The following is a 22,077-nucleotide window of genomic DNA, read 5'->3' on the forward strand; positions in this document are numbered from 1 at the left end:
TGCTAAAATAATCAAACTTGGGTCCCTAAAGCTAGACGTCTAAACAAAAGTGGTTTGATTGTCCATTCCCATTAATGTACTGTGGCTAACCCACATTGTGGGTGCTCAGCACCTTTAAAATCACTCCTCTTTTATTTAGGTGAATAGATATGGATTTAGGTACTCCCATTTGAAAATAGCAACCCAGGTCCATTGCATATGGGAGTTTCCAGTGGAAAAATCTGAAACTGAGGGAGTGAAAAAGACGCGTCCAGGTGCCCGCAGACCTGGTCTTCAGTTGCAGGTACAGATCGCTAAGTGCCTTATTCAAAGCAGAATAGGCACTGTCTGCACCAAGAAGCCTCAATGGAGAGCTTGTGCCAGGTGCTACCCCCAAGGAAAAAAGACACATTGCAACTCAAGTTATTCACTGACCACACCCCACTCCATGCAGGCTACCTACAGTGATCAACAATGTGTTACTACATCCTGCACTGCACTTATTTCCATTTCCACTGTGGATAAATGTTGACTATATAGCACTTCTCTGAATGTGGCTTTCTTTCTATGCTAAACACTCCGGACCACACTTATACATGACATTGATATGTACTAAAAGTATTTGGTGGAGTTACTCCGGATTTACTCCAGTGCGACTAAAATCGAAATCTATTCCACTGTGCATAATGTTCATGTTGGACAGAGAGAGAGAGAGAGAGAGAGAGATGAACAAACACTGCTCAGTCAATAGATAACACCAGATGGAGAAGATGGAGAAAAAAAATTGTCGCAATGGTGTTGTCATAGAAACATAAGTCTGTTTATCTAACTCCTGGTCATCCCAGCAGCGTAAATCACCTGAAATGAAATTTACCTGCGGCACACACAGTAGTTAAGGGCTCTATTTTGGCAACCTTCAGTTGGATTCCCAAAGAAAGAGCAGCCCACTTTATGGTCCAGTGAAGCATTTATAATTTAGGTCAGAATCTTTCCAAGCTACAAGATTTTTTTTTATTTTATAAAATGTTGTTGTCACAGGTTAGATATTTATATTTAAAAACAAACCTTGACTTAAAAGTTTACAGGGTTGAAAAAAATCAGAGGGGCCTAATTTTCTCCTCTCTGGACTGTGCTGCTTTCTTCCAAAGGCTGGGTAATTAGGAAAAGTTTTGAGATGGATCCTCTTCTTTTACAGGAAACAGGAGCTGTTAAACAACACAGATGTGACCATTCCAGACCGGCCTTTATCCCCTCCACTCACTGCCCCAGCAACCATGAAGGTAGGTTACATACATAATACATTACGGATTGCGTTCTTTACATTTTATTCCTGTTCTGCTTTGCAAAGTGCATGCTGCATCCCGTAATGTGGGTGCAATATCTTTTGGAGGTCTGGTGGAAGGAATTGTACGGTACATACACAACCCAGCTTAAGGTGATTGCTTTGAAACCGAAGCTAGTTAATACCAGTGTTTAAAAGTAGCAGCTGTGTTGTCTCAGGCTTTCCTGGGTGGATTCTGGAATTGAGCCAGAAGATTGTTCTGCTGCCATCAGCTAGAGTGTGGCTGCAAAAGGCTATGGGCTATGTTGCCCTGTGCCTCAGGCAGTCATTGACAGCAGTGCAAAGCAGTTGTCAAACGATACTAAATCAGAAGGGTGGTAGCACTCTGGGCCCACTCTGCATGAGTGACTGCACACGCTGCAAGGTAAAGAAGCATCTGACCCTTTGTCTGTCTTAAAAATTGTTCCAGTATTGTTATAACCTGGGGGTTTGCTGCCAAAGCGGTGATCTTTATTTATGATTTGTGTGCCCGGTGCTGTATATAGAAGATGCAGCCCATGCCCTAAGGAGCTTATTTTCTAAGGGCTAGATTTTAGACCATGAAAGGAGCAAGGGCAGAAATAGACTCTACCCCATTCTCCTTTATAGCAGCTGGGGAATGCAGGCCCGGCTCCTTCTTATAACCTCTGTGGATGTTGCCCAAAAAGGAATAGGGAGGGGTAGAAAGAGAGTGAGTGCCTGTCCGGACACCCTCCAACCACCACCATCCAGCACCACCATCCAGTTAATGAAGATGGAAAGATGTTGCACCTCTGTGCATGAGTAGGGGGCACTGTCATGCCACTGTGCCCAGCCTGGGATCCCCTTGGAGGAATTCTTGTCAAGTCAGCTCCAGCTGCATTCAAGGCTTGGCGGAGTTGCCCTTGAAAGGCTTTGCCGTAGAGGAGGGATTTAAATGCAGAGCAAGCGGTTGTGTCTGCAGCAAGGAAACAGAATGTCATGCAACATCCTACGGGGAGGACTTGGTTGCCTTTTTGCTTAAATGTGGCATCGTTCCTCCCAGCCTGAGTTATGCACAGTATGCAAGAGTTCGTTATGCTCTGTGATTATTGCCTTGTATCACCTGGAATGAAATTCAGCCAGAACACTTAGTCCAAACCATCCTACATTATCCTTTCTCTACTCAGTCTTTCTGACTCCTTCGCAAACTCTTGGATGACATTCCAGCTCAGCGCTGAGCCAGAGTGTGTTAGGAGCAGTGAGCCCTGGAGCTCAGCAGAATTCCCTACGGGGGTGATGCAGAAGGTATCAGAAGTGGAGGCTGGAGGAAGGGGCTAGCTGAGGGGAGTTACCAGCTTTCGTGCATTGGAGAGGCCAGGATCATGGAGATTTGGTAATTGGTGGAGGTGGGAGGAGAAAGCACTGCTCATCACAGGGCATCCCAACAATGTATTGAGAATGTGTTTAATTGTAGAAGACATGGAGGAAACAAGGGGAGAAATGAAAGAATGGGAATGGAGGGAAGTGATTTCTGGGGGATTTGATGAGAGATAAAGAGTGGGGAGATGTATGGGGTCAGGGGGAGAAGGGGAGGCGAAAAGGAAATTGTGAGAGATGGGTGGCAAGGGACAATTAGGAGATCTCCTGCTATTGTCTTTTTCCTACTTTTGGGGGAGGGAGGGTACATTTCAGTAGAGGCCTTCCCTAGACACCCACCAAAATCCTCACTCATTAAACCTCAAACATCCATCAGGAGGAACGCTCAACGTTGCAGGATTACAGAGGCCTAACCCAATGCCCATTGAATTCAATCAGCAACGTGTATGTATATTTGCACACGCACACACCCCTAGCTCACAAAGATGTCCCAAGGAATAATTTGCTAATGCTTTGAAAGGGTCAAGCGCTATGTAAGAGCTAAGCATTATTATTTTATAAAATGCAAAACCCTTGAAAATGGAGGCTTATGCACTTTGGTTTTAAGTTGTCAAAATGGTCCAGTTCTGTGTTTAAAAACCCTCCAATGCTATTGCATTTTGAAGTTTCTCTCTCTCTAAAAAAGGGATTTCCTTTTGTGCCAAAAAAAAAAGAAAAAAGGATGACAATGGGCCAAATCTCTGTTGTTTGTAAGTGGGTGATAATTTACCCATGTCAATGGAGCAGTATCTGTTAGCAGCAGCTGATAATTTGACCATAGGCTTTTTAGATTTTGCATTGAGCTTTCTTATGAAAATCAAAGTGCATCCCCAAATTCCAAAGTTTTGCATGATTTTTTTTTAATGTGAAAAGGGCCATTTTCTGGAAATGTTAGGTTGTAAGATGACCTGAAATGAAAGGATGATAATATTTGACAATTTCCCCCTCCCCACAACCACTCAAACAAACAAACAAAGAAAACATTCATTGCTTTTGCTTAACACAGCTGGGTTTAGCTAGAATTTGCCTCTCTCCCTCTTTGTTTTGATATATTCATAACAGGAATGAGCCCTGATATATAAATAAAGAGAAAACCTGCCTTCCCATAGGAGCCCATTTGTCCCAGAAGGATCTGTGGAGTAACTCTCAGCCCTTGCAGGCTAATCCTCATGAGAGGGTTTAACATGATTTTCAATGAGAACTCCTGGCAGGCAAGCTTTAAATGGTGTTTTCTTTACATTGCAATGATCAATGTAATATTTGCAGGGCCATGCACAGTTCTGTGTTAGCTGTTTTGCAGTGTTTCAAGAACAATGTGTTCGGTGTGTTGTTGTTTTTTTTTTTGGTAACGCGGTGTTCATTAAGGTTCACACAATACCACTTATAGCCTGAGTCTGGCAGAAGAAAGACACACAGATGGCCAGATACCCATCTCACTGCTGCTTTACAGCAATGTCATTCCATTGGATCTGGCTCATTTAGTATATTCTTCTCAATCACACTGCTTCTTCAGACCCACTTTGCCTGCCCATAAGAAAACATTTTGTGCATCCATATTATTTAGATGTATGCATCTACATATCGCTGCAACTGTCTCTATTTTGAGGATGCTTTGCTGTGCATTCGAGCAGGATCCTACACTTCTGCAGGGAATTTTGACATTGATTTCAATAGGAGTAAAATAATAATCAGACCTAGCTCTTATATAGCACTTTTTATCCATAGGTGTCAAATCACTCTAGAAAGGATGGAGGCGTTCCCCATTTTACAGATTGGGAAACTGAGGTGAAGTGACTTGCCCAAGGTAACCCAGCAGGATAGTGGCAGAGTCAGGAATTGAACCCAAGTCTCCTGAGTAGCAGTCTAGTGTTCGGTCCACTAGGCAACACTGCCTCCTGTGACTTAGGTGTGTGCTGTTACTGTGTATTGATGTTATCTCCCCCCATCCTCCTCCGACTTTCCCACCTCTACTTATTTTATTGTCCCTTTGTTGCATCTTGTCTCAGTCTAGATTGCAAGCAGGGGCCCAGTTGGGTGCTGTAAAATAATAACTAATTATCAATGAGGAGAGGATTGAGAGTCTCAATAACCGTAGGGAAATGACTCCTGGAGGTGTTGGCACATTTTGCTATGCAATTTCCCCCTTTCCCCCTGCAATTTCTCCCTGCTCTCATCACATTAAGACAGGGATCATGTGATCTACTTAAGATCGTTTTAAGGCAAGCTTGCTATGTCTGTCATGAGGGCAGAGAGGTGGTAACTAGGTCAGCTGCACGTAGCTCAAGGGAACAGCTGTTCGTGGGTGTCTTTTTCCCCATTGCCAGGCTTTCTTGCCTGTAGAACCGGCACTTCCGTTGAAGTTAAGCCATACTGCTTGCCTGGAAGACATTAACAAGAAGAAAACTAATTACACAACCTGTTCAGAGTGCTGAATGCAAGATGAATGCATTTTAATGTACTAAGGAGGGGTTGTTTGCCAGCTGTCCTCAATGCTGAGTGTTGGTAAGGTGCGTCTGTTGATTCTTTTGAGTTGGTTTTAGAAAGTGAGTGTCTGTCACTCGTTCACTGGTGTTGCCAAGTGGTTAGGGCAGAGGATTGGGTGTCAGGCTTTCTGGTGGGTGTTTCTCACTCTGCCAGTGACTTATCATTTGACCTTGAGCAAATGACAGGCTAGAAAGTGGCATTTATGGCACATCCCTGAGCCAAGGGTAGTACAGAGCTGCCCTAAACCAGGAGTGGCACTCGGAAAATTATCCTTCAGGCCCGAGGCAGGAGATGCATCTTGCAAGTTCTTCTGATCTCCACAAGTGCCATATCTGTGTAACTCCACTGCAGTCACTGAAGCAATTATCTTCAGGTGAGAAGGGTGCCTCCATTTACTTGACTGTGAAATGGGTGTAAAAGCATCTCCCCAGGGTGTTGAGAATGAATCGATAGAAAAGTGGTGAGAGATCATAAGATGAGAAGAAAGATGTTCCAGTGGTTAGGGCACTAAGCTAGGGCTCGGGAGACCTGAATTCAAGTCCCTGCTCTGTCACAGACCGCCTGTGCAACCTTTGGCAAGTCACTTAAACTCTGTCTCTCAGTTCCTGCACTGCCCTGCCTTGTGGGGGTGTTACAAGGATTACTACATTAAAGATTGTGGTGTGCTCGGATACTATGTAATAGGAGCCATATAAGTACGTCGATAGTCTGTACATAGAAAGTACCAATAACATTCTCTGTGGAAGATTGTCCAGTAGTAGGCACATAGTAGGCACATAGGAATTACCATCTTGGATGATTATTTATTTATTTACTAATTGTACTGCATTAGCGCTTAGGCGCTCCAGTCACGGACCAGGATCGCAATTTGTGCTAGGTGCAGTACAAACACAGAACAAAAAATGATCCTTGCCCCAAAGATCTTGCAAGCTAAAGATCAGACTCAGGGCCCATTTAGCCCAATATCCTGCCACAGGCAGTGACCATCACCAGATACTTTAGAGGAAGGTGTAAGAACCCCACAGTAGATAGATGTGGGATAATCTGGCTTCTCTGTAGTTTTTCCATAGGCCACTGAGTTAAGAGACAGAACCATACTTGTTTAGTCACCTTTGGCGGGCCAGCTCATTACGATGATGTTCCCATCCATAGCATCCCTAGTGCCAGGCTGCATTGTAAACATGCCATTTTAAAAAAATCAGTTGATATATATTTTTATAAAACTGAGGAAGCGGATGGAAGCCATTCATCAATAATTATGACCTGGATGTGTCATCGAGCTGTTAATGAGTAACCAGAATTTAGCCTGGGAGAAAGGAGTGTTTGCACAGGTTCCCAGGCTCCAGCTGGCCAACGAAGGTTGAACAAAATGGCAGAGAGACTCTTTTGTTCCTTTTGAGTGAGAGTCGGGCAGGGGAGGGGAAGAGGTGTCCTGGGGTTCCAAACAAAACGAGCTTGGTGGAACGACGGGAAAGAGGATTAGGCGCGTGGGAGGAGCTCACTGGTGCAGATGCAGTTCTTTTCACACCCAGGCACAAAGGTTTCTTACGTTGCAAGCGCTGACCCCTACCAGTCAGTTTAACACAGGATGGTTGGGGCCTGATCTAAAGTGTCCCATGGAGATGGCCATGCAAGAGGGGAGGAAGAAGCCATGCAAGGCCCAATAGCGGTCCCTTTCATTTGGGAGCACTAGGAAGCTAATAACACCACCAAAATGCTCCACTGGTTATGGATGGCTCAGCATGTACTTGTAGATGTACAGTGGTGGGCACTGAAGAGTCTGGGGGAGTTTATGCCTGCCCAAGGCTTAACCTCCTTGGAGCTCTTCCTGGGGGCAGGGTGGCTCTGCATTCACCCCTGTGCAGGGCTGTAGCATAAATACTACAGTCTAGCCCCCAATTTCCATTAGTTGAAACAATAAGTGTAGCTACAAATGCCGTTGAACGGGGCCCTGTATGGCTGGGGCTGGCTTAGCACCTGCAACCAGAGCCAGAGGTTTTAAAAAGTTTGGTTCCCATTCAGGCACCTAAATAAGTGGCCAGATTTTCAATCAAGTAGTGTCCTCTGAGTGCTGAAAATCTGTCCCTTATTCAGATGTCTACACGGGAGCTGAGCTCTTTAGAAATCCATCCCCAATTTTGGGTGCTGAGCCTTTTTGAGAATCTGGCACACATCCAGGAGAAGACAGCATGGTCTAGTGGTCTGAATATACGGAAAACTTGGCACCCCCCTGAGATTTAAAGTTGGCTCTGATGCGGACTCCTTCTGTAGCTGTGGACAAGTCAATTCACTCTTTTGCTTCCCTGTCTAAAAATGGGGATGATGGTAACACTGACCTAATGTGAGCATGTTGTGGAAATTACTTAATGCTAAGATAGTCTGGAGATGAAATACACTATAAAAAAGCAATGCTCTGTATAGGATAGCTACAGCATGGAAAACACAATCATGTGAGCCATCCCTCCTGTTGTGATGGTAACTTATCCTCATCCAGATCAGATACATGGAGTGAAATTCACCCCTGAGCAGAAAGCTAGAATCTTGCACCAGCAAGTCCTACTTTAGCCTCATTTTAAGGACTTGGGGGGTGTCTAAACTTTGTATTTCTTCCTCTGTCGAGGGGCAGACTTCACCCTTTGAAAATAAGAAAAGGCCATTTAAAAACCTCTCCTGGGATATTTATTTTTTTTGTGGCAGAATAACATATTCACATGCCAGTTTGCCAAACTGTTGTTTAACTAAAGTGATTCAGCTGAAAGAGGTCAACCACGCATGAAGATCAAAACAACATGCTGAGCTGCTACCAGGACAATGAAGATATCTGGTTTCTTTGCTCTGCAGAGAGCCAAGCGAACTTCTGGAGAGTGACCTCTGTTGGTTAAATTTATAACCAATTGTAAACAAAGCTATTTGTTTATGTTCCCTGAGCATGAAGCAAAGTAAGTATTTTTTTATATTGACAACCAGCACTTTGAAAAATGCAAAGGAGGGCTAAGAATTAAAGCAGCTGAAGGAGAAAGTGAAGGCTGGTAGTTAAAGGAGAGAGAGAATTCAGTCTTGCTCCTGTTTGGCTTCATGCTACTCCTGATCAGAGAGTGTTTAACACAGTGGTTCTCAACCTTTCCAGACTACTGTACCCCTTTCAGGTGTCTGATTTGACTTGCGTAGCCCCAAGTTTCACCTCACTTAAAAACGACTTGCTTACAAAATCAGAACTAGAAATACAAAAGTGTCACAGCACACGCTTACTAGAAAATTGCTGACTTTCTCATTTTAACCATATAATTATAGAATAAATTGATTGGAATATAAATATGGTATTTACATTTCAGTGTATAGCATATAAAAGAGTATAAACGTGTCATTGTCTGTATGAAATTTTAGTTTGTACTGACTTTTCTAGTGCTTTTTCTGTAGCCTGTTGTAAAACTAGGCAAATATCTAGATGTGTTGATGTACCCCCAGGGGAACGTGTACTCCTGGTTGAGAACCAGTGGTTTTACATGTCATATTATGGGGGCGAGGGTTAGCATCATTTTCCCCCGCCCAACTGTTCTTCAAAGCAAAGTGCAGATGGCACCAAACACTCTTCAGAACACAGTTTCTCATAAAACCATGGTCCTAGAGAAGTTTTTAGATGGCATGTGGCTTGAATAATTGACAAGTGTGACCATCTGCTGGCTGCTCAGAGGTCTGTCAGCTTGTGGCCTCAGTCTAGGTCCCAGCAGACAAGTGTGTATATCCCCGAAAGGACCATCACTGGGGACATATACACTGCAGAACGCCCCCTTCCCCTGGCAGCAAGTCTCAGCGCCTGGAACACTGATTCAGGCTCTGCTACGAGGCTAAAAATAGCAGTATAGAGTTCCTGCTTAGGCTGGAGTGCGGGCCCTGAAACCCTGCAAGGGGGAGGGTCTCAAAGACCAGGCTCCAGGCCCAGCAGGAACATCTACACTGCTATTTTTAGCTCCATAGCACAAGTGCTGCAAGCCCGAGTCAGTTGGCCTGGGCTCTGAGACTTGCTGGGCGTTGTGGATTTGCAGTGTAGATGTACCCAAAGTCACCCTTTCTTTCACAAGCTCAGTATAACCCACTGTGAGTGAGTGGCACAGGTCCTTTTCTGTGCCCGATCCCCAGAGGTTATATAGCTCCAGTGACAGAACCTTGGCACTTAAGTTGATGCTGTAGCAGCTTGAGCTTTTACTCTGGAGGTCTCTGGTTCAATCCCTGATGCGTTATCTATGATAGCATCAGCCGAGAGGGCAAGCTGTAACTGAGCAATGAGACTACCGGCACGCCTCCCTGCTGGAGGTAGTTCCCCCCTGAACAGGGGACAGGCAATTTGCTGGAGTGACATGGGGGAAGTTCCTGAGGGGGGCTCTGCCCACTCCCTGTTCTGCAGGGGAAGAGAAGCCTTCCGTCTCCAGGCACCATCTTTCACGAGCACGACGGTTCATTTGGACAGCAGTAAATATATCTGCAGAATTGTCTTGTGGGCACCTATCTGGCTGCTCAATGGGAGACTGATTCAAGAGCAAAAACACAATCAAGTAGCTGAAGACAAGAAGAACATACACAAAAGAATCTTGATGGGTACTCGAGGTTTCTGGAAGCTGTCGTTAGTTCTCCTTTCCCGTCAATGTTTCCTTTACAAGGGGCTGGGAACTAAATTCTTGCTGTTTGCGGGCAATAATCTAATTTTCCAGAAGTTTTGCTGAAAAAGGACTAAAATCATTTGTCATTGGTAAAGTTCCATTGGAAGGTCTGAGTTAAAACCAAGCAAAACATGGCAATGCTAATATGTTGTTATTTAGTAGGTATATTGTGATAGTGCCTGGATGGGATCAGGCCCACATTGTTCCAGACACTGTACAGATAAAGGCTCCAGCCCTGCAATGAGCTTTCTAGAGACACAGCGTTCTGCCAGAGTGGACCTCACTGTGGGTTCAAGGTATGGGCACTGAGCCAGAATTAACTGTGAAATGTTACAACAGCTGGTGGGCAGAAAAGTATCCACATTCCCCCGCCCCCCAAAATAGTCACTTCTTGATGTAATAAATTTTCAGTGGGAAACCCCGACTTTTGATCAATATTTTCAGGTTTTTGTCAACAAAACAAAACAAACATTTTCTTTGACTTTCAACAACCAAACAACAAGCAAATTTTAAATGGTCAAAAACCATTTTAAAAAGCGTTGAAAACTCAAAAACTTCAGTAAAGATTTTCATTGAAAATGTAATTTTCTTCTAAAATATTCCCAGAAAATGAAATAATATGTCTGACCAGCTCTAGCACTGAACCTAGTTATTCAGAGTTTTGCATAAGGATGGTCTGCTTTTCTGAGTCTGCAGCTATTTCAGTTCTACCCTATGCTTTATGGTACTAAAATTGACCGTGTATGGCCCAATTCAACTGCCAGTGCAGTCAGTGGAAAGAGCCCATTGACTTCAGTGAGAGTTGAACTGGGCCCTTAATAATATATGGCATAGTAAAATGGATGCTTTACCTTCAATCCAAAATTACTGGTCATTAGAGAAGGGAATAATCCACAGCATATAAGTATGTTTAATTTGGCCTCTTTTCTTGCTTGACACACATCCTGAAACAGATCGTGATTTTGTTACATTTATTTGTGGGTCAACCTCATTTGATTAACATCTCTTAGAATGTTTTTACTCTCTGGCTTCATAGCATATGTTTGAAATTTGCGAAGTGTTGCTTCCCTGTGATTGATTAGATAAATCAAGTGGTATTTTGCCTCTGTTCCCTAAATGGCTAAGCTAGCAAAGTGCTTCCAGTGTGAATTTTGACGTTAGTTTATTGTGAATGTTATGCCGGTAAAATAATAGCTGAGATCTTTGCAGAGAGGGAAGATAAAAGGGGCAACAAGTGTAGCAGAAGGAAATGAATGAAAAAATTCCATTGAATATTCATAGGCTGTTGTTGCAACCTTCATCAAGATCTGCTATTCAATCAGAATGTCAAGGACTAGTGTGGAACTCAGCTGAACTGGTGGGATTTCTTCCCTATTTCCCCTCTCATATCTGCTCATCAATATACTTGGTTACCATCTGCATTACAGTTACAATGCTTTTGTGTTAGGCCCTGTTTTACCATGGTTTAGTAAATGGTTCATGACACTCTCACTCAATGCAGCTATGACTAGAGGTGGCTGGAAAACAGATTTTCCAACCCGTGGAAAATTTATAATTTTTTTCGTCTCAAATTGGGAAACAAAGCCAAAATTCCATTTTCCCCCCAGGATATAGAATTTTTTTTAAAAAATTCGTTTAGCGTCAGTTGAAACATTTTGTTTAGGTTTTGACCATTTATAAATGTCTTAATATAAAATAAAATTTTTGAAATGAAAAGTTTTAAAATAAAAAAAATCAAAATTCTTGTTCATTTTTTTTTAAACAAAATGTTGTCAAAATCGATATGGTTAAAAGAAAAATGTTGGTTTTGTTGAAACATCATTTTTCCACATAAAAATTTCCTGACCAGCTCTGGTTGCAGCAAACACATTGAGTTGTTTTCGTACAGCAGCTTTTTCAACAACACAGCCATGAGTCAACCGTGCTTGTGACTACACGGACCATTCCGTCTAACTGTATGCAGCGGTGCCTTCTGGGAAATTCCAGACAGCAATCCCGTAGAACCACACGGAGAATGGAGTGGCCAGAGAATCTGCACGGAGAGTTTGGCAATACATTCTGGTGCCCTAATGGAAAGAGAGCCTGGAGGAATGGAGACTGGCCTAACCAGTTACGCAGGCATGAGTACCCTTGATGTTGCCAAAGAGCAGGGTGCTGAACCAGTTGTAGGAAGACAAGTATGCGCCAGTGGCAGATTTTTCCCCCCCTCTCTTGTCTTGCTGCCAGAGACACAGAGGAACATCAAGCAGATTTCCTGGCTGAACTCACACTGTCACCCAAGGAAATGAAGCGTAAGCCACCCCCGCTTTGTTTACCTTATTCATAGGACAGGAAGTTTCAGTTGAGTGCACTGATGATGAGCAAACCTCTAAAGGTCTGGAGCTTGGGTTCCCCCTGGATGATGCTGATGATTATAATAATAACAGTGCTTTGCAGAACTATGCCACTGTCTGCCTGTGGCAGCTGAGGACCACAGGATTAAGGGCCATATTTTTAAAGCTGTTTAGGTGCCTAACTCCCACTGAAATCAATGGGCGTTAGGAGCCGAAGTACCTTTCCATCTCTGTCCATGTGTGACTTGCCCGAGCTGAGAGTGGAACCCAGATCCCTTGACTCCCAATCCCAAACTCTATCCTAGACCGTGCTTCCTCTCCAGTTATGGGAGTTTGTGTGAATCTTAATCCTCCAGCATCTGCAAACATTGGGCCGGACAAAGCACAATCACTAGCTTTCGTGCACTTCCACCATTAGTCTAAGGTGGACTTATTGTAAGAATAGCCAGGTTTTTCACAATTTGTTACAGTCCTAGCTGGAAACTGGAAACGAGGGCTAAACAATGTATCCAAGTGGTTCAGTTTGCCTTTGGTTCAAAAAACGCGTGAGGCTCAAGAAAGAGCTGATATTATTTGAACTAATTCACTCTGTCTACTGCCACTAAGATCTTATGTATATATTTTTAGAGAGTGTTTTTCAAGTATAGATTTCAAAGTGCTTTACAAAGGAAGGGAATATTATCCCACAGAGAGAAACTAAGATCACAGAGAAGTGATGTGAGCCAAAAACAGACAAAAATCAGTGGCAGAGCTGGGAGGATAACTCATGTCTCCTGTCTCCCAATCCGGTGGCCACATGGCTTCCCCCAACTTAGTTTGTTAATTAGAGATGGGAATGAGTTGCAAAATTTAAATCCAGATTCTGATCTCACCAACCACATAGTGATAGAACAACAATACCACCTAGCTTTTGTGTAGTGCTTTTCATCAGTAGCTCTCAACATGCTTTACAAAGGAAGTAAGCATTATTATTCCCATTTTACTGACAGAGAAACTGAGGCACCACCCAGCAGGCCAGTAGTAGAGATGGGAATGTAACCAGGTCTCCTGAGTCCCAGTCCAGTGCTATATCAATTACACTAAAGTTTCTGGTCCTGAGGATGTGGCTTGCATCTCTAGCTCTCGCCATATAACTCCAAAATCATGACAGCAAAGTGCTTAATTTTTACAGTAGTGATCAGTTTTGGGATACGGATACTTAATTCTATTGTCGAGTATCAATCATCAGGAATTATTAGGTGAGAAGACAAATATACGTGTTATAAAATGCTTACAGTTTATCCAAGTGTCAAATCTGCCCTGTTTTAGGGCAGTCATCAAGCAATGCAATGAACACTTCTTTTTTTCAGAATCCTTTTTTTCTTTCTTTCTTGGAAGGAGAAGAAGAAACACTCTTTACTTTGCTGCCCAAGATACTGTAGTTTGCCAAGGGGATTCTCAGTTTCTTGATCCAGTGAACTAAATCTGTTAGGCTGATTTAGATTCTGGGTCCATTCCATTCTGGGTCACTGTTTCTCCTCTTTCCCTGCAATCCACTGTTCAGCTGTATACGCAGTCGTCACCCAGCAGGTAAAATTTTAGAGGCTACATCCAGAGCTGGTATAGATTGGAGTAACTCCATTGACTTCAGAAAAGCTCTCTTGATTTACAGCAGCCTCAGGGGGCTAATCTTTGCAGAACAGCACCCTGTATATATTAGGCTGACCTGCAGAGAATCCATGATAACATCAGCTTTTTGTGTCACTTGCACCTTTTGCCTACCCAGAGCTCCCTCTAAAAGCAGGAGTAAATAAAACAATGGAAAATAACACTGTGAATGACCTCTTCAGAGGCTCCTCATTTCTGATGGCTGCTGCTGTTTGTAATCACACATACCACGTTATCTGTCTAGTCGTCCAGGGACCCTCGAGGGGATTTTCCTTCCTGTAAAGGAGATATATTTTTGGTTAGAAACAGGTTCAAAACGTGACTTTTGTTGCTCTTGAAGCTTCACCCATCGTAGCTTAGCGACCTTTCTCAGTGGACAGATAGAGTGGAGTTGGGACCAATCCTGCTCACGTAGCAGTCAAGGGAGAAACTCCCATTGATTTCAGTGGCAGTGGGTCCTGTAGAAGACAAGTCACCCGATGAAGTGAGCTGTAGCTCACGAAGGCTTATGCTCCAATAAACTGGTGAGTCTCTAAGGTGCAACAAGTCCTCCTTTTCTTTTTGTGGAGACAGACTAACACGGCTGCTACTCTGAAACCAGCTTTTTAATGTAGATCGTGAGATGCCAGCAAGTGAAATGTCAGGCGTTAGTAAGAAAAAGTGCTAGTTTTGTTGCAATGGGGGAAAAACTCAGGTTTGTGTGGAGGAAAGCCCTTTTCTTTCTGGCTTTGTGATGATTTCTGCAGAAGGACTAGAGAGGCGGATTATTTTTCCAAATGATCTCTGAAAATAGAGTCGGCGCTAGTATTTGCACATTGAAATTACAAACAGTTTGCAGAGGTTTGGCTAATCTTTCTGGAATTAAACCTCTTCCTTAAAGGCTCTGTTTATTTGGTCTGATCTGGTAGTCACTAGATCCAGGGAATTTTCTCTCCCCTCTTTCCCAGAAGGTGACTGGGAACCGGAAATGCTCTATAGTTCTACTGGTCACAGCATTCACTTGCAAGTTTACTGATTGCTTTGACAGGTTTCAGAGGAACAGCCGTGTTAGTCTGTATTCGCAAAAAGAAAAGGAGTACTTGTGGCACCTTAGAGACTAACCAATTTATTTGAGCATGAGCTTTCGTGAGCTACAGCTCACTTCATCAGATGTTTACCGTGGAAACTGCAGCAGACTTTATATACACACAGAAATCATGAAACAATACCTCCTCCCACCCCACTGTCCTGCTGGTAATAGCTTATCTAAAGTGATCAACAGGTGGGCCATTTGAAATAGCAAAATCCTATCCATGAGCTAAACTTCCCAGTAGCTTAGACTGAGCGTACGGTCATGGTCCCATTTTGAGGCGGGCCCAGGGGATTCACCGCTGGAAATGTGGATGAATCTGTCTTAGATGGCAAGGGACATAGAGTGGGGAGAGACAGGGAGGGTCATGGCCCAGTGACTAGTAGGTGTGGCCACTTTGCCGACATACCGTGGCACAATTCTGCATGATGGCAGGTGACTCTGTTCGTGAGAGGCCCTGGCCTGCAGAATCAATGTAGTATGGTACCAGTTGGGAACCAGACTAAGAAGTGCATTGGAAGAGCTGTGGGCCTGGCTTGAGGCTGTGGTAAGATAAGCTGAGGGCTAAACCAGCCCCTTTGCCCTCCAGCCCCTCAAAACGCAACACTAGTGCACCTAATGATTGAGCCACTGATTTCATTGAACCTGGTCCTCCTCTTATTGATGTTAAAGACAGAGCTCTCCTTGATTTCTGTGGGAGCTGGATCATGTCCAATGGGAAGGGAGGGCGCTCAAGCCCACATTCATCCCTGCACTGATGCAGAGGTGACTGAAGGGAGGTAGCTTGTGTTTCCCCTATTCTAAGTTGCCGTTCCCACTGCCACAGCCCCAGTGTGATAACCACAGTAGGGAATGGGTGCAGTACAGGATCACTTTAGCCACACCACCTCCTGCACTCGATCCCTGCCCAACTCACTTGGCCTGCCCACAACATACTCCCGATTCTCCCCTCACGGTGGTGGTGGAGCAGAGCTGGCATAGCTCCCTATGCCAGAGAGAATTCACCAGGGGGGCACGTGGCTGCCTTGAGGTTACTTGACACTGGCGGCAGGGTGAGCCGAAAGCCTTATATATCCTCTCATAACTGCAACGTTTTCATGTGCAGTAAGGCCTCTTGGCATCTCAAACCTTATCTTTGAGTCCAAACCATTGCAAAACCAACAACCCATAACACAGCCCTTTCTCCATCCTTAATAGCTCCTTTCTCCCACCTGAAGAACAGAATGTTTGTTTTTCTCACATGGGCTGAAATTGACAAGCTTTGTTACTGTAATGGTTTCTATCAGGTGGCTCTGCCTCCATTAGAAGAAACATATTGTTGGAGTAATTTCTTTTATGTTGCAGAAAGGTATTAAATTGTTTGGTAACACTTGGCCTAAATTCAGTTTTTCTGCGTGTGTCTCCATGTTCCGAACCCCACAGTCTCATAAGAGTTTGTTCTGCCTGCAATTAAATTACCTTCTTCTTGAGAATCTCCCTGATGAGTTCTCAACTGGGCTTGGTGGGTTGTGAATGTCTGTGCATTTTATTATATGGCCTGTGTTCTAAAAATGATTGGCTGCTGTTGGTTTTGTTTTAATGTTGTTTGTGATAGAAATTTTGTCTTCAATGAATTTGCCAGGAGGGAATTCTGAGCCCCGGTACATCTGAGCTACTCTGCATTTACCATTCCTACTAAATAAAAAGGCAATAACATATGCACAGGGCATCTGACTGCCCATCTCAGAATGAGACAAGTATCGCAATGGGAGCAGTGCTTGTGAAAATGTATCTAATAACAGTGCCTCCTGATTACCCAGGGTGAGAGAAAAGTTCAAGTCTTTTCTACGTTGTTCCATGATCTCTGATTAATAGGTGAGAGAATCATCTCAAACTTTGGACAGATGAAGCATGATGTGCATGGTAAAGTGGCCACAGTTTGTGCATATGATCAATGAACTGCAAGGAAAAACTGTACCCCTCTTCAATTATTGTAGTTTTGGCTGGACAGAACAACTGGGTGGGCACAAGGAAGTAATAGCACAGAAGTAATAAGCCTGGTTAAATTCTTTGCCTTCTTTGCTCTGGTGAGCAGCCTTCCCTAATTTTGTCTCCATCTGGTCTTGCTCCCTATGCTGTTGCCTTATTTCTCCATTTCTCTCCTTCTTTCACTCTTGGCTGTGTGCTTCTAGGTGGCGAGACACTATGGTGATGAGGGCCACGCAAGTGCCTAAGTAGATAACAAGTTAGGTAGATAGATATCCTGTTTCTTCAACTGGAACATGCACCTTAATCCATCAGATTATCGCTCATTCTCCTCCAAATCCACCTCTTCAATCTCTCCTATGTTCTTCTGAATAAACTACTCCCCCCTTTCTCTCTTTCTTCTCTCTTTCTGTCCCCACTGAACTTTGAGCAGATTCTGTATTTATTTATTTAAATCTTGGCTTATTTAGATTTTAAACTGACTAGGGTAGAGAACTATTTGTGCAAAGGGTGCCATGTAATTTTATGGCAATATATAAATATTTTATTATAATGGTCAATTTTTGACTTGTATGCCTTTGGGGTTTCTCTCTGCCACATTCCCTTGCATCATCATCTTCTCATGTCCGTCCCCAATTACAGTATTGTCTGGCTTCATCTGAGTTTTGGGAAAAGTCTGTGTGATCATTGTCTGTGCTCAGATAGGCTTTTCATAACTAAATCCAAGGCTCCTAAAGTTCTGGATGTGGCTATGGGGACTCAGTGGCTCTAATCATTTTAATTTCATGCCCCCTGAGAAAGGCATCCAGGTAATCACTTTTGAAGCTTATGGATCAGGATTTACCTAATTCCTAGTTTAGTCAGTGGAACTCCAGTGGGGTTTGGACAGGGTTCTTAGGAAGCATGTCTGAGCGCATGCAAAATGGGATTTTGCAGTAGGTATTGGTGAATTAGTATTTTTTTCAGAGAAGGAACGTTGCTTCATGGATACCTCTGGAGATAGATACACGTAGTGTGCGTGCCTCTGTGTGTGACAAACCTGATGGGTTCTGCAGTGTAAAATCTTGACAATCCTGTTACAACGCCACATATTTAAAGTGACAATTCCTTTATTTTTTTTCTCTGCCCCAAATTAAAATTCATCCTGCAAAGCCAATAAGTTTCAACCTGGTATTGGAAAACCATAAATTTTGCATTTATATCAGACCAGGCTTTTCTGGAAATGGAGCCCATGCTTACTCAAAGACATGTTAGACAAACCAAGGCTGTTTTCAGTTTGTAATGAAGCCTGAAAGCAAGAGAGTTTAGCATAAGTTTGGGTCTCCGTGTGAATGGTCTGTGAAGGTCTAATGATAATCTCCTGATCTTCCCAGATAAAAAAAAAAAAAGACCAAAATTATCCTCCCAAATAATGAGAGCTCAATACAGTGCATGTAAGGACTTTCCCAACTGGAAAGCAGTCCAATAGGGTTTGTATTACCATATGCCACTTCATCTGGTTAGCCTTATCTAAAGCTGCAACGTCTCATTGCAGGTTACTGTCTGTGTTCTAGAACTCCTCTATCTGGAACCTGTGTCCAGAAGTTCCAGACTGCATCCTCCTGAGTTAGCTTAGCAACCCCAGAATGACTTAAAGATTGCTGCAACTCCTCATTCAGAAACAGTAAAAAATGAGGGCTGAAGTTGTTGCAGTAGAGCAGATGCTGTCTTTGGTTCAGTTTGCTGATGTTGTTTTTCAGATTCTCACTGGAAGGAAGAAATCTGCTCATGGCTAGTCAAGTAAATGTCATAAGAACATAAGAATGGCCATACTGGGGTCTGTCTAGCCAAGTATCCGGTCTTCTGTCAGGGACTGGTGCCAAATGCTTCAGAGGGAATGAACAGAATAGGGCAATTTATCAAGTGATCCATCTCCGGTCATCCAGTCCTAGCTTTTGGCAGTCAGAGGTTTAGGGACCATAGAGCATGAGGTTGCCTCCATGACCGTTTTGGCTAATAGTCATTGACAGACCCATCCTCCATGAACTGATCTAATTCTTTTTTGAACCCTGTTATACTTTTGGCCTTCACAACATCCTCTGGCAACGAGTCTCACAGGGTGACTGTGCATTGTGTAAAGAAGCACTTGCTTTTGTTTGTTTTAAACCTGCTGCCTATTAATGTCATCAGGTGAGCCCTGGTTCTTGTGTCATGTGAAAGGGTAAATAACACTTCCCTATTCACTGTCTCCACACCATTCGTGACTTTATAGACCGCTATCATATCCCCCCTTAATCTTTTCTTTTCCAAGACAAACAGTCCCAGTCTTTTTAATCTCTGCTCGTCTGGAAACTGTTCTATACCATTAATAATTTTCGTTGCCCTTCTGTGTGTAGCTTTTCTGATACTCATGTATCTTTTTTGCGATGGGGAGACCAAAACTGCATGCATTATTCAAGATGTGGGCAGACCAGGATTTATACAGTGGCATTGTGATAGTTTCTGTCCTATTATCTATTCCTTTCCTAATGGCTCCGAGCATTCTGTTAGTTTTTTTCTCTGCTGCTGCACAGTGAGCAGGTGTGGAGAGTTCTCTGAATACAGTGACTCTAAGATCTCTTTCTTCAGGGGGAATAGCTCATGTAGACTCCATCATTTTGTACGGGATTACGTTCTCCCAACGTCATTGCTTTGCATTTATCCACATTCAGTTTCATCTGTCATTTTGTCGCCTAGACATCTGGTTTTGTGAGCTCCCTTTTCATCTCTTTGGACTTAGCTATCTTGAGTGATTGTGTACCCTCTGCACACCTTGCCACCTCACAATTTACCTCTTTCCCCTCTGATGATTTATGAATATGTTGAAAAGCACTGGTCCCAGTACAGATTTTCGCGGGATCTTGCTGTTTACAAAACCCATGTTGACTCTTCCCCAACATATTATATTCATCTATGTGTCTGATAATTCTGTTCTTTGCTATAGTTTCAACCAGTTTGCCTGGTACAGAAGTTAGGCTTACTGGCCTATAATTGCCAAGATGGCCTCAGGAACTTTTTTCAGAAATTGGTTATCTGCTAGTCATCTGGTAGAGAGGCTGAATTAAGCGATAGGTTACATACCATAGTTAATAGTTCTGCAGTTTCATATCTGAGTTCCTTCAGAACTCTTGGGTGAATACCAACTGGTCCTGGTAACTTATTACTGTTTAATTTATCAGTTTGTCCAAAACCTTCTTTATTGACATCTCAATCTGGGACAGTTCCTTAGATTTATCACCTGCAAAGAATGGCTCAGGCATGGGAATCTCCTTCACATCCTCTGCAGTGAAGACTGATGTAAAGAATTAATTTATCTTCTCTGCAATGGCCTGGTCTTCCTTGAGTGCTCCTTTAGCACCTCGATTGTCCAGTGGCCCCACTGATTGTTTGGCAGGCTGCCTGCTCCCGATGTACTATACAAAAAATTGCTGTTAGGTTTTGTGTCTTTTGCTAGTTGCTCTTCAAATTCTTTTTTGACCTGCCCAATTATACTTTTACACTCGACTTGTTGACGTTTATGCCCCTTTCTATTTTTCTCAGTAGGATTTAACTTCCAGTTTTTTAAAAAATGTCTTTTTTTCCTCTAACCAGCTCTTTTACTGTGTTGTTTAGCCATGGCGTCGTTTTTTTGGTCCTCTTATTGGTTTGTTTTTTTGGGTTTTTTTGGTAATTTAATATAGTTTGAGCCTCTATGATGGCGTTTTAAGAAGTTTCCTTGTGCCTTGCAGACATTTCTCTCTTGTGACTGTTCCTTTTAATTTCTGTTTAACAAGCCGCCTCATTTCTGTGTCGTTCTCCTTTTTGAAGTTAAATGCTGCTGGGGTGGGTTTCTTTGGTCCCCCCCCCCCATGAGGATGTTAAATTTAATGAAATTATGGTTGCTATTACTGAGTGATTCAGTGATATTCACCCCTTGGACCAGATCCCGTTCGCCACTTAGGACTAAATCAAGAATTGCCTCTGCCCTTGTGAGTTCCAGGTCTAGGTGTTTCAAGAAGCAGTCATTAATGGCGTCTAGAAATGTTCTCCCTACATCCCATCCTGAGGTGACTGTCATGCTGTCTGGAGTGGTTCTTGACCACAAGTGCCTACCTCAGGGCAGACTGTCAGAAGCGGGGCAGACACCCCAAACTGGTGGTATGGTCTATAATTGGACTTCACCAACCCAGTAACAAATGTGTGCACCTGGGTCACTGTAACAGCCTTACCATGGAGTCACAGACTGTCCAGTCTATCTTGCCACCCAGGCAAGCTGGACTTAGTGATAAATGGTCACTTACACCAAAATAAAAATAATAATAATAATAAAAATCAGTCTGCTCCCAGTCTGAAGAGACCAGTCACTTGTCCCAGGTCAATTTGTACCTTAGATCTCACACCAAAGACAATGCTGGCAGCCAATCCTGTTACCAACTGACTAAAGGTGTGTTAACAAGGAAAAAAGAATAAGAGAGTTATTTATGGGTTAAAACAAGCAAGCATGTATACGCAAGTAAGTTTGTCTGTGATTCAAAGGGTGACCGAGTTGTAGTAATCTGTTACTTCAAAGTGTCTTTCAGGGTTAACCATGCTGTGCAGCGCAGGAATCTGTTTGCTTATATTTAGGAATCTTTGCCTCTCAGAGTCCAGGGAGCATGAAAAAGATCCAGTTTCTCCTTGTTAGGGATTTTATCCCCTTCACTCCAAAGTCCAAAACTAATAGGATGAGTTCATCCCTAGGTCTCCCCCTCCTGGAGGGAGTTAGGAGTGCAGGTAACAGGGCCTCTCTCCTTTGATCTGACACTACCTCGTTTTCCTTCAACGGACCGTCTTGCACATTTTACCTGAATTAATGCTTCTTTTCCTGTTTGGTGAATTACACAATTACAGAGGTTTACTATGCAAACACTCTATAGATCTTTCTACCATTAGCTATAGAGGTTATAAATGAGATCAGTACATGTAGCATCCCACAAGCATTTTATAAAGTCTAAACACATTCTTATCAACTTAATGTCTAATATCTATTTGGATAATGCTGACATAAGAACATAGGAGCGGCCAGACTAGGTCAGACCAAAGGTCCATCTAGCCCAGTATCCTGTCTACTGACAGTGGCCAATGCCAGGTGCCCCAGAGGGAATGAACAGAACAAATACTCACCAAGTCATCCATCCCCTGTCGCCCATTCCCAGCTTCTTCATTTCCAGCTATGCATTTGTAAGTGTTTAGTGAGGCCTTGGCATGAGC

The 22,077-nt window shown here is 43.2% G+C and overlaps 1 protein-coding gene across 14 annotated transcripts in view; it reads left to right on the forward strand.

Moving 5' to 3' along the window:
- The window catches only part of RAP1GAP2 (RAP1 GTPase activating protein 2), a 265,418-nt gene that overhangs the window by 168,214 nt on the left and 75,127 nt on the right, over nucleotides 1-22,077 (forward strand). For 13 of the 14 annotated variants that reach the window (XM_073315725.1, XM_073315710.1, XM_073315712.1 and 10 more), the window contains one exon: nucleotides 1,175-1,259. In XM_073315725.1, the coding sequence (XP_073171826.1) occupies nucleotides 1,175-1,259 (85 nt within the window). Of the gene's footprint in view, nucleotides 1-852; nucleotides 959-1,174; nucleotides 1,260-22,077 lie in introns of those variants that run through there. The other variant, XM_073315721.1, reaches the window with a different exon arrangement.

The sequence above is a fragment of the Lepidochelys kempii genome, chromosome 17 (assembly GCF_965140265.1).
Source record: "Lepidochelys kempii isolate rLepKem1 chromosome 17, rLepKem1.hap2, whole genome shotgun sequence".
In the NCBI taxonomy this organism is placed as follows: Eukaryota; Metazoa; Chordata; order Testudines; family Cheloniidae; genus Lepidochelys; species Lepidochelys kempii.